At 36.2% G+C, this 13671-nt stretch overlaps 1 protein-coding gene across 2 annotated transcripts in view; it reads left to right on the top strand.

The window, feature by feature from the left end:
* SH3RF1 (SH3 domain containing ring finger 1) overlaps nucleotides 1-13671 on the top strand; it is a 90406-nt gene that overhangs the window by 61269 nt on the left and 15466 nt on the right. For both annotated transcript variants that reach the window (XM_069786788.1, XM_069786798.1), the window contains exons 5-9: nucleotides 929-1231; nucleotides 2151-2261; nucleotides 10367-10521; nucleotides 12903-13073; nucleotides 13236-13495. In XM_069786788.1, coding sequence (XP_069642889.1) covers nucleotides 929-1231; nucleotides 2151-2261; nucleotides 10367-10521; nucleotides 12903-13073; nucleotides 13236-13495 — 1000 coding nt within the window. The remainder of the gene's footprint in view (nucleotides 1-928; nucleotides 1232-2150; nucleotides 2262-10366; nucleotides 10522-12902; nucleotides 13074-13235; nucleotides 13496-13671) is intronic.

Raw genomic sequence — 13671 nt, 5'->3', positions numbered from 1 at the left:
GTAGGGGGGGTTGTATTTTGTTTTGCGCCCCCTCCCCTACATAGCTTACATTTCGTTCTAAGAAGAAAATGTGTGGGAGTCTCTATTTCTTCATTGGAAAGGAAACATTTGTTTGCATCTAATATAATATTGTTGTAACAAATTAACAAATAGAAAATTTCATTGTGAACAAAAATTCATTAGATAAGCTTAAAAAAAGAAAAATCCATTTGAGGGTTCCTAGGTATAGAGATGCTACCTGTGCATTAGAAAATTCAGAAGCTGAGAAGATATTTCCACAGAATTGCCAATATGTGTTTCTATTCTCCCTTTACTGTCCTATGCTTGTGTAGCTATGTGTTGTCAGGCAGTATACTGGTATAGCTGGATATTTAGTCTATCCTACTATGTTCTTAAATCTGCATTTAGGAAGCCTGTTTTTTACTACTCGTAGTGTTAAAGATATGTGCATACATACCAAGATATAGTAGGAGGAATGTCTTCAAGAGCCCACATGCAAAGGTGTGGGCTTGTCATACAAACAAAACAAAAAAGGCTTAAAATGAAATGAACATTCAAGAAATTTTATAATAGAGATTTTTATAAGGTCAAAGGGGATCGCTGTGATTTAGTCTGACTTCTAGATAACACAGGCAGTGGAAATTGCTGAATTAAGCCATGTCTGGACTAGAGCATAGGGTCTTTCCTTGATTGAAATTTTACCCCTGATGAGTAGTCCACACCAGCCCAACAGTAGGTGTGTTGAGTTTGTAGCGAAAGGCTTGTCACTCTGTAATGACTAATTTGTAGAGTAGGTCAGTATGTCACAGTTTTAAGTTGCATGGTTTAAATTCTATTATATTATGAATAAAAGGAAAATAGATTTTTTCTTTATATTCAGGTGATTTTTATAAATAAAAAATTACTAATGTGTGACTATCTTTTGTAGTTTAACACAGCAGCCAAACAGCTGATAGAATTGGATAAGCCCTCAGGTTCTGCTATTGACTCTGGAGAAGGTACCTCTGGGGCAGCCCACAACAATTCAACCCAAAAGCACACCGATACTAAGAAAAACACCAAAAAACGGCACTCTTTTACCTCCCTCACTATGTCCAACAAGTCTTCACAGTCTTCTCAGAATCGCCACTCAATGGAAATTAGTCCTCCTGTCCTCATCAGCTCCAGCAACCCAACCGCAGCAGCCCGCATAAGTGAGCTGACAGGACTTTCCTGTAGTGCCCCTTCTCAGGTAATTTACATGAAATAAAATATAAATCATGTGTGTATTTTTTAAAAAATTACTATAAGGCTTCTGATCTTGTCAGAGTACTTACTTCAAATTATTAATTATATGTAATTAATATTAATGTACGCTTTCATGAAATTTATCTTCCAACATGAGAGCATTTAAGGCAAACATTTTAGAACACTTCTTATACAATGCTAGCAAATATTTTTGGTCTTGTAAGCTAATTTTTTTCACAGTTGTTAATTTCTTAAGTGCCACAAAAATTTTTATTAAACTGTGGAAACTAGAAACTGGAGTGATTTAATTTCTTGGGTTTTTTCTAAATTGAATATAATATTGGATATTAATAAATTGCCTGCAAGTAAAAGGTAAATTCAACTTGAAAATTGCATGAATTCCAGAAATATACCATATTAATCAGATTGTGATAAGCAGAAATATTTATCTAGCTTTATTTATTTTTTAATCTCCTGTTTCTTCAAAGCTTTTAGTTACAAGCTACATTGGTTAGTGAACAATTGTCTGTTTCACATAGAGATTACACTTTGCGAGAAGAGATATTAATGGAGACTAAGAAGTGTTGGTGTCATTTTACATGAGCTAGTAAATATGTTTTATTTGCATGTCTTTGGGATCTGACAGCTTTTTATGGAAAAAAAAGAAAACTGACATTGGTAAAAGTGTGTTTCACATTGCTAGTTCAATACATCTCCAAAGTTTCTGAAATGTGAGGAAAAAAAAAAAGTGAGCAGTGTGATCCAATATTGTTTGTATAAGTATCTAACAAAAAATCAGTTCTAGTCTAAAGTTACAGATAGTAGAGTACTGGTGATTTTGACCGTGAAGCTTGCAGCTGTGTCAAAACCAGCTGTTATTAAACTACTCAGAACTGACCCTGCTGGGTTTTTTTTTTTGACAGGTTCATATCGGTACTACAGGGTTAATTGTGACTCCACCTCCTAGCAGCCCAGTCACAACAGGGCCTTCATTTACCTTCCCATCAGAAGTTACCTACCAAGCTGCTCTCGGTGTAAGTACCATTTAAGAAAACTCAGCCTTCCCATTTATCTTTGGTCCGTACGGTCCTTTTTTTTTTTTTTCCTTGAGTTCTGATACACTGATTTGAAATGATGATTTTATGATGATTATCTATGTGATAGACAATGGTATAAATTGAACTATAGCAAAAGCATTATTGATACAATAATATTTGCATCCTGTCATGCGTATCCATTTCTCCAGCTTTTCTCTGTCATTTCTCTATAGTAAACACAAGAAGCACACTTCCTTCCAGAACAGTGGTTCTTTTCAGCATGAGTAGGAAAGAGATTATGCTGGGAAGGAGGTTAGGGGAAACAAGCAAGATCTTACAAAAAACATCACCTTGAGACCACAGCTGCCAGATATTTCTGTCTTACTTAACTCAATATTATCAAGATTCTCTGAAATAAGTTTCAAAACTCTGCTTTCTCCTAATTGGATAAGATGATTTTAGTTGTGTGTACGCCTGTAGCAGATGAAGAACATATGAGATCTGGGAGATAGATATGAAAAACTGTTGCAAATGGCCATCTTTTAAAGGAAGGAATACATTGCCATGTTGTTTCCTTTGGACAAAGAAAATGACATTTGTCTTCAAAAAGTGTAGTATTTCATTCCAAAACCAACTGAAACTCTTTATTTTGCTATGCTTGTGGTAGAGAAACTCTGGAATGCCCTGTATCATACCTCACTTACCAGAGCCTGACCTTAACTGCAGTAAAGATTATGGATACCAGTTTTCAGAGATCTTCAAGGGAACTTAATGAGCCTTTATTCTAATCGTAGGAATTCTCAAAATTTAATCCTTGTTTCGAGTCCAAAAATTGTTCCTCTAACCTTGGGGGGGGACACACGACGGGGACAGTCAAATAATAAATCTCCACTTAGTTTCAAACAAACAAACAAAGCCCAAAACCAAACAACCCAAACAAAAAAACCCAAGGCTTGATCTTGTTTAGGTGTCTAATTATCCTTGCAGTCTTTAAAGCAAGTAAAACATGATGAATAACCTTGCTGCTAAATGTGTCTGGGTTTTTTTTTCAACTTTCAGCACTTGGATCATTTTACACATTTGTCTGCAAAATCGAAGGCAGAATTGTCTGTCTTCTATTATCAACTTTTTGTTTTTTAAGTAAATGCTTAGGTGTGGCTTGGTTGCAGCTGAGAGGTTGCATTTTGATAGCTTTCTCTGGGACTCTTAAGTTATGTTTTTCAGTCCTTAAAATTATGATGCTGTTATTTTCTGAATTATCTGCAGTAGTTCCTTCTGGCATGATAAGCACATTGTAAGCACATTCCAGAACTGGGTACAGTACTGCGTGGTCTTTTTCAGTGATGAAAATATTGATTGTATGATCATTTTACTTTTATCCTGTTAGTCTGATGTTTACATCTTGAGAATTTGCATCCATTCATTTGGCCTGAGTGTAGCACAAAGTTTGTGTTTAGCTAAATATCCACCATGATCCCACAAATTTTCATCGTCATTAGTGATGTAGTAGTTGCTCTCATCTAAGTAAATGTATTTCACATTCTTTGTTCTTCAGACAGATGACCTTATTATTGACAATTATACACATGGTGTGCTTTTGCCTTGTCTTACTAAGTAATGCAGGTTGTGCTGTAGCAATGCTGTGTCCTTTTGTTGTTAACAACTCATTCAATCTGTGCGTCATCTGTGCAGTCCTACTGTTAAATGTATGCTCATCTGGAACCAATTAATAATCTCCTTATATTTAGATTCATATTTTAATGTCACAGAGCGGTTGAGGTTGGAAGGGACCTTTGGAGGTCATCTAGTCTACCTCGCCTGCTCGAGCAGGCCCACCTAGAGCCAGTTGCCCAGGACGGTGTCCAGACAGCTTTTTAATATGTCCAAGGATGGAGACTCTACAACCTCTCCGGGCAACCTGTGCCAGTGTTGAGTCACCCTCACGGTGAAAAACTGTTTCCTGTTATTCAGACTGGATGTCCTGTGTTTCAGTTTGTGTTTCACTGGACACCACTGAAAAGAGCATGGCTCCGTCATCTTTGTACCTTCCCTTCAGGTACTTATATACACTGATGAGATCCCCCTGAACCTTCTCTAGGCTGAACAGTCCCAGCACTCTAAGCCTTTCCTCATAGGAGTGATGCTCCAGTCCCTTAATTATCTTAGTGACCCTTTGCTGGACTCTTCAGTATGCCCATGTCTCTCTTGCACTGGGGAGCCAGAACTGGACACAGTACTCCAGGTTTGGCCTCATCAGTGCTGAAGAGAAGGGAGTTATCATGTCGCTTGATGTGCTAGCAAGACTCCTCCTAACGGAGCCCAGGATACCATTACCCTTCTTTGCCAGTAGGGCACATTGTTGGCTCATGTTCAACTTGGCGTCCACCAGGAAGGATCCCCAGGTCCTTTTTTTGCATATGAGGTATACATCTAATACTAGAAACAATTAGCTGCTTATATACTAATCCATGTCATCTTTTATACTTCTTTCATCCTGTCCTTCAGAAAATACCTGTGAGAACTGAGCAAGCAAAACCACTTTTGGTATCATTTGTGCTGTTGGTCAGAATACAAGTCTAGCTAACATACATGCTGCAAACATTGAGTGATTGATTTGATTTGTGGCTGAGATATATTTTGGAGAGGATGGGGTAGGCAGGATTCAAAGCATAATTTCAAAAGGTCTGTCAGAAGTTCCTTTTTTTTTTTTCCTCTCAGTAACAAACACTTCTGTAAGTTATTAAGCATCAGTAGTTCTTTCTTTGATGCCAACATGGAAAAATACTTTATTTTGGTGCTGGTGCAGTCATTAAACCACCTCGGGTGCTTTAGCTGCATAAGCTTGTTCAAAAGCAATCTCACCATTGGTACCCACAGGAATTAAATTACAGTGCTAAGTGCAGCATGGAGTGAAACTCCTGCCACATGATCATCCTGTATCCTGGAGTGCTACTTTCTTTTTGTGATAACCATGTTCCTGGTTATGTTTCCAATTAGGCATATAATTCCCATTGAGAATCTGAATTATTCTCTGCCACCCTCTTTAAAAGTCAATAACCTTCTGTACATAATGTTCTGTTTCTTCTTGACTTGTTTTCAGTATGACTAAAATACAAGCTGGCAGCTCAGGCTACAGTCAGGTCGTTCCTGTGGTCTTTTATTATAGATGATATTAGATGATGATGCAGCTTATAGTCACAGACTGTGAAGTGTGTCTTTTACGTCCACTCTTCCTCTTGCTTCATAAACTCTTGTCTTAATTTTAGAAATGTGCAAAACGGTTCTGACAGGTCAAGAGACAAAGTGGTGTTCTTGTTTCTCTAGATGTTTCCCTTCTGGAAATACCCTCCCTGACATTCTGAGCATTAATTTTAAGCTATGGAACAATTGTGATCATATTATTTAATACATCAGAAGTGACTGGCTTGAGTCTTTTGCTTTTGTATTTTTTGCTTTTGTAAGTATAAAGTCCTGCATTTCTCTAAGCTTCTCCCTTTAGCTTTTTCTTCATTTCTGAATACTAAGCAAATGACAAGGGAGTTGGGTTGAACAGGGAGAGTTTCTCTTTAGCATGAAGATGGTTTAATTGGATCTTCTTCTTGTCAGTCATTTTGGTGTTTATAATACTATTTAAAGTAATTGATCATTCTTTGAGAGCAAGCCATTTATACAACTTGTTTTACTTCATGCCAAACTCAGATTAAGGGAGAAGGAAGATATCAGAGAAGATGAGCATGATTCCCCATCAGTGAAGAAGAGGACATAGTCATTTACAGTAATCCTGAATTTATGCATCTTTGCTACGTTTATCTGTCCTGAATCTAGAAGCAAAGAAAAGCTAGTGTCTTATCTTCTGTAAGAAAGATGGCTTTTTTATTGTTAAGAGGAGATATTTTGAGCTGTCTTGTTGGATAGCAAGTTTCTCTAAGACAGTTGAAATTAATTCCTAGCCCAAAGGAGCCTGTGAGTCTTTTATCTGTGTACATGTATAGGATCACATTTTAGTTTGTTACATTGTTATTTTGGGATATATTATGGTGGTTCAAAAAATGCCAATTGCATTAATTTTATTTTGTCCATAATAATCTTTTGTAGATGCTATTTGGCATCAAATGTTGTATGAAGAAAGTAATTTCCAAATTTGCAGCCAAAATTGACACAAATAAGACTTAGGAATGAGAGTGCTTTTGTCGAGTAACCGTATATGCTATCTGCTGCTTGTATCACTTAAGCAAATTTTAATTTGCATTCAGAAAAGCTGTGATAATTTATTTAAAAGTTTTATTTTATAGCAGCAGTTCTTTAGCCTAGTTCTTTAGCTGGCAGCATTAATTCTTGTTTTGTGTTTTGAGGTTCGATTCTTTGAAATTGAAGAAGCTATGAACTGAGACAAACTTCTCACAGCTGAGGATTTTGACTGTGATATTATCACTTGCACTGTTCTCTGGGACTTCAAACCACAACTTTGCCCTTAATAGGGGCATTAATCGGTCTGCTCTTCTTGGCCACTGGCATTTTTGAACTTTGTAGGTGCTTAGTATATTTGAAGTTCTTTATAAAATATAAATAGCAGATGTTAGGTTCAGTAGTTGTTGGGTGAAAGTATGCACGTACAATTATGTAAGGCTCATTTACTTGGGAGGAAATTCTTGGGTGTAATTTATAAGGTAGTTATCTAATGGAGGAGATCTAGTTGCCATAGATTTTGCTGAAAAAACTCTTAAGGGAAGTATGTGATTTGAACCATGATATGGGAAAAACAGAGACAAAATACACCACAGCAAAGTTAGAGTTACATTCAAAAGCAGCAGAAGAAAAAGGGAATGTAGCAACAACAGCTAACTTACCTTCCTTTCATTCTGTCTTTACAGTCTCTTGAGAAGTTAAAAGTATTTTGGACTGCAATTGACCTAGATATCCATATTGCTACTTCTGCAGATTGAATATGTTGACTTTGAAATGGTATCTTGGTATGTGCACTTAACTAGCAGAGATAGGTGGTCTATATTTGGGTGGTTTACGTTCACTTACGAGCTGAAGGTTTCAAAAATTTAAAAATCCCTGTTTTTTCTGGTCCTGTTCTCTTGCCCACACACACAAAAAAATTGTTCCCCTGTGTTAAAGTATATAAGGTAGTCTGAATTATTATTAATGAGGCACAAGCTGTGAGGGTTATAGTATACTGATGATATTTAGCTCTTTTTCATGTAGTTGCAGCTGATTCAATAGCATAAGTAAGTCAGGAGGAGGTTTAAATGAGAACTGTCTGAGTTTTAACCAACAAAAATTCAACTTTTATTGGGAAGAGGAAGCAGATGAAAGAAATGAGATTTTGTATGAGAGGCCTGGTTTTGATAACATATATTTATAGTTCAGGAATTTTGTTAAATATGACCCTTAATTTGTTAGCCTTCAGGAGGTTTTGCAAGTCATATATTTTGTCCTAGACCTTGTGGGAGTGAAGACAGTTAACGAATGGGTTTTTTTTCACTGCTGTGCCTTTTGTTATTCTTTGGATGAACTGATTATTGATCTTCTGTTGACTGATACAGGAATGCAGCCTAACGATATTTAAACTTAGTAATACATATGTGTTTCTAGGGCATGAGTATGGGTACTATTTGAAGTTTTTACATAAATTAAGTATAAAATTATGTAATGTTTCATCTTCCAATTAAAAAAAAAAATTATCACTTATTTGCTGTTTTTTATGCTTGAAAGTACACTTGTCTGAAAAGTAGTTGCAGAAACTTTCAATTTTTCCCCCTGAACTACCTAAAATAAAAATACTCTTAATTAATTTGATAAGCATATTTTATTATATCACATGAGGTTTGCATATATTCTTTCACAGAATGTTGAATATGGGAACCATCAAAACTAGCTTGTGCTCTGGAGGTAGGTATGTTTCTCAAGGGCTAGAAAAATGGTTACATGCCAGAAGACTTCTTGAAAACTTGGCTAGAGCATTTGGATCTATTTTATCAAGTTGCAGCAGTGCAAGCTGAGGAGCATTAGTCCTCTAAAGACTATCAGGTAGTCTATTTAGATTTCTAAGTACTTGCCAAGTCTTCAGGAGTTTAATTGGGCTGTGGCTCTACTGCAGATTTCATTACCATAGTAATAGACACGGGGAGGGGAGCAGAACCTGAATAAAGAAGAATAAAACAGAGCTGGGAAGGTGCCTTTATTGCAGCTAAAAATTAAATGTATATTGTACATTCAAAAGAAAAAAATACAATGCCCAGCATTTGTATCTTTAGAGATGCAAGAAGCGTGCAATCGTGACAATCTTGATGTTGTGTATGAATAGGTTTAATTTTAAAGATTTCCAGCTAATCGTCTCCTCATGTGGATTTACAGGTTCTACCATGTATAAAGGAATCTAGATACCTAAAAAAAGATTTGAATTTATATTCTGTAGTCAGGCTGCCTAAAAGTTAGATGCTCACATTCAGCTTGGATTCAGCTAAGACATTTGTTGAAGCTGACTGGAAGGGGGAGATAACTTCTGCTGTAAAGCAACTGAAGGAGAAATGTTGGTATTTCAGTATGAATTATCAACTTATTTTAAAAGATTGTTGGATGGATGGCGATCTAGAATGTGAAGCAAATGCAATTGCCATTCTTGTAAATAACTCAACTATTAGTATCAAAGCACACAATGATGTTTCTCCAGCAGGTCATCTCTGCTTTGTGTTGGATACAGGACACCTATTTGGTCTTAAGAAATTCTTAATGTACGATCAGGAAAAAAGCTTTAAATAAACCAGGAATTTTCACAATATACCATGCAATTTATATCATAACTAAGCATGAGAATTTTGACTGAAAAATTATAAGAGTTCATCAGTTTTCTCCAGATTTGAAAGCTGTTAATCATGCAGTTCTTCACTGTGTCTTGACTTTAAGACTAGTTCAGAGAGCTGTCTTTTTATTAATACTTTCACCAAATGCAGCAAGGTAGTAATCACACAGTGTAGAAGTAAAACTTATTTTCCTTATAGGTTTTTGTTTAGAAAAACAAAAAACCCAACCTTTAGAAGTAGGCTGTTTGAGGGGAATTAAAATGACTTTCAATTATATATTTTCCAAACTGATAATGTAATGCTGTGCCTTCATATGCTGATGTACTGGAACAGCCAGGCAGTACTTCAGGACATTTTGTTAATTAATGTTTTTGTTATGTGGGTTTTAAACCTGAAATGGGATGGTTTAGAGTTTTGTTTCAGTATTAAAGGATTGTGTTAAGTTGAAGATCAAGTTTAAAATTAATTTTTACATTTTCAAATGTTGGAGGTTTTTTATTAATTACTTTTGGAAGCGGGGAGGGAAAAGTTTTCCTTTTGTGAGAGACTTTTCCCAGGAGTGTCAGTACACAAGGTCCTAAAGAATTGTCTGAGGTTTTACAGCGCAGAAGGTAACAATTGCTCCATTGATTCTCAAAAGGCATAGAAGCCTGTAGGCAGGACCCCCATTATGATCTCCCTGTAAAGGAACCGTGCCTTTTTACTGGGGTGTTTGTTAAAGATTACCAATCAGATAATACTGAATTTCAAAACCTAACTCTTTAAACTAAAAGCATAAGTGGTAACAATAGCTCAGTGACTATGGTCTCATATTGTGCTCATTTTTGTAACCCATACATCAAAAGAAAATTTCCTCCAGAAGGGGTAGGTTTGGGTGCACTGCTGCTGAGTTGTATATTATATCTCAGCTTCAGGTTACAAAAACAATCATGTTTTGAAGTACAGTCAGCAGTAGGATGCAAAATCTACCTCCTGGAAGGCTTCTGAATTTTTGTGAAGTCCTATCCTAAAGATGTTATAATTACAAACAATGCTTTCCATTTTTCCTGTGCTGAAAAATTGCTTGTCATTTGCTTAATTAGCTGCCAAGACTTCAAGATTTTAAACTGGAAAAAGACAAATACAGACAAACCTAACTCTCCAGTTATATCGTAGCAGTAGGTAAAGGAATACTGAACTCAGCTGTTTTTTTCCCATTTCCTTAGAATATCGTATTTTTTTGGCAGCTGATTCAATTAATCAAACACTATTGATCATCTGTTGCTATTTTTTTTTTTTTCCTCATAAAATCAGAATATGAATCCGCCACTTCCGCCACCACCTCTCTTGTCTGCTGCAATCATTGCATCGGCCTCTTCTGGACCTCAGTCTGCAGGTGTAATACAAAGGCCTACATCAGGATCAACTGACCAAATGGCACATTTGCGACCACAAACTCGTCCAAGTGTGTAAGTAAAATTGAAACTTCACCAGTCAGAAATATGGAACAAGATCAATAATTTCACATATACTTATATCATGCCAGTTGGCTATGTTCTGCTAGAATTCCCAGAAAGTCAAGCATACAACTAAGAACAAAAGCAACAAAACATACATAAAGGTGACATCCCCAAATAGCCTTCATACTGAGGGTTATTTATGTCTGAGATAAATATAATCAGCTGTTGCTGTGTATAGAAAGGACTCACATCAAAAATATGAAGTATTTATCATGCAGAAAATGAATGAATCCTTGAGTTAGTGATGCAGACTGTGTAACTCGCAAGTGGCAAATACTGGACTGAATTTATTCAATGTTTTCTGTTACATAAGGTATGAAAAGGCTATTCTCATATGGAATAACCAATGCCAAAACACAGAAAGTGCTGTATTTCATTTAGACTGTTATATTAGCATGTCATTGTCAGACTGCTTGTGTAAGTTGCAGTTGAAATTTGACTGAAGATTCTACAGTTCACTTAATTAGTGGATAACAATTTGGAATTAAGGCAGAAAGCTGCTAGTTAGCATTATGTCTTCGTACCTGTAATGGAAGCAAACGTGTGTCATCCTTCTGGGTGAAAATATTTTGTATATTAACGTGCTGCTGACGACATCTTTGTTCTTGGAAACTTCTTTGTGTGCAGCTTGGAGAATAAGAACGATAAAAGAAAAAATAAAAATCAGGAGTGGCTGAACCATCTAACAGGACATATCTGAATAATGCAAGGACTGCTTTTGTTCTGTGCCTTTATTTTTATCTTCCCACCAGGTTTCCTCCCACTCCAAAAGAGCACCCTTCTTGTATAGCAGGTGCATCTGGATTTGGGCTGGTTTTTTGGTGTCAAGCATTTTAACACTGCTTCTTATGGATTATTGTTCTTAGTGCAGTTAATCAAGTTCCCATCTCGTTTATTTCCATCCTCCATCTTCAAAGGGTTGCTCTATACGAGGATACTAATGAAATTTGGAATGATTTAACTAAAAGGGAAGTTAATGAACACCAATTAAAGCACATCAGTTGCTTTCCCATAGAGTATGTGGCTTTGTAGATCACCCCTAAATCACATGCCAGTGAAGCCTTTTGTTGCCAGTGTGTCATATGTTGCCTTTAAAGCATATTTTGGACTTGCTTTACCAGGTACCTATATTGCTTTTAAAGCATTTTTGCAGGTAATGCAGAGTTTCCTGGGTGGACAGCAAGGAACAAAAATAGAAAGCAAAAAGGAGAAGCATACAGATAATGCTATCCTTACTATGCACAAGAGACAATTTTGGCGAAAGAATGTTTTGTAAAGCTGCTTTTTTAACCCTTGGGGTTACAAGGGGAGTGGGAGAGACTAGCATTGCAAGTAATTGTGGATCCTTTTTCAAAAAAGGAGATATTCTACCCATCTACCCTAATTGGCTACCTCTTGTGAAAATTATATTCTTTTTGAGAAAAAGTGATTTATTAGAATGCTATTTCCCATAGGTCTGGGTCCATAATTATATAAACATTTTTATATAAACTGTTAAAACAGTTTTCTTACATTCAAACTGTGGTGGTTAAATACTATTGCTTTTTAATGTGATAATAAGAAACTGTGCAATCTTATTTGAAGACTTCCCTAGGAATATTCCAGCATGCAACTGCAGGAGCTTCAGTTTTATTTATACTTTTTTTTTTTCCTAAGACTGTGTTTTTAAAAAGAAAAATGCAAAATGTTTCTGAACTCTCACTATCTTTCAGATGCACTGTATTATACATTAATGTTGCTTAGAAGGAAAAAGGGGAAATAAACTTTACAAGTGAATAACTGCTACCTACCTTACCCATAGCCTTCAAGTTCTAGTAACATACATTTTTTTGGCACTGCAGTTGCACAGGGAGATTCCACTTTTGCAATTTAAAAAGTAGTTCTGATACTGATCTTTCACTCTCAACTAACAGAACTTCTCCATGCTCCCCATCCTTCCAAAAAAAAAAAAAAAAAAAAAAAGTTGGCACGTTACAAAGTGTAAGTGATACTAGAAGCAGGTGTAGGGAGAGAAAGATGGGATATGCTGGGATCTGTAGTTGATAAACACCTATTTAATTAAGTTCACTAAATTAAGAAAATGGACAGTATTATTAGAAGTATTGTACATTACATTAAAGTGCAGTTAGGAGGATATTCTTAAAGGTCATTGTTTCCCTTAATATTGCCATAACTTGTTTTAATATTGTAACAGTATGTTGGATCGACCAATGCATAACCCTTTCTGCCATGCCTTCTCATCTCTGACTGAACTCTCTCTGCCAGAAAACACAAGTGATGTTTTCAATTGTTTTAGGTTTATCAATTACATCTACTTTCCTGTCTTTTAGGTATATTGCTATATACCCTTACACTCCTCGAAAAGAAGATGAACTGGAACTGCGGAAGGGAGAAATGTTCTTAGTGTTTGAACGCTGTCAAGATGGCTGGTTCAAGGGAACTTCCATGCATACAAGCAAGATTGGTGTTTTTCCTGGAAATTATGTGGCTCCAGTTACAAGGTATATTTTTATACAAGTGTCTAAATAGTTTATCTAGTTTCAAGTCCAAAATGATTCTATTCTTATATTTAATGCTAAAATTGGATAATAGAAGACCTGCAGGTTTTAGTAACTAGCTCTTTTTTCAGTTGTGTTTTAGTGTTTTGCTTTTAATTTTGGCAGGACAGTGACAAGTGCATCACAAACAAAAGTTCCCATGTCTACCGCTGGCCAAACTGGACGAGTGGTAACTATGGTCAGCCCTTCCACTGCTAGTGGAACATCTCAGAAGCTCCAGGGGAATGGTGTGGCAGTGAACTCCAGCACAGTACCCACAGCTGTGGTTTCTGCAGCACATATCCAAACTAGTCCGCAAACCAAGGTCCTTATGCACGTGACAGGACAAATGACAGTCAACCAGGCTCGCAATGCAGTTAGAACAGGTAAAAAATAAAATAAAATTAAAATAAAGCTTTTTATGTGTGGTAGACAAACTGTAGGGTCTGTCTGGGCAAGTGGCTGGAGTCAAGGTATGTGTAAATATGTGTTGGGGTTTTTTTAAGGTATTTTTCTATGTCGTTTTTTAGAGTTGAATGCTTTCTGGAATGACAATATATCT

This window comes from Haliaeetus albicilla, chromosome 1, assembly GCF_947461875.1.
Source record: "Haliaeetus albicilla chromosome 1, bHalAlb1.1, whole genome shotgun sequence".
Taxonomy (NCBI): Eukaryota; Metazoa; Chordata; class Aves; order Accipitriformes; family Accipitridae; genus Haliaeetus; species Haliaeetus albicilla.
The sequence above is the reverse complement of the archived record's forward strand: the minus strand, read 5'-3'. Positions and strand labels throughout refer to the sequence as shown.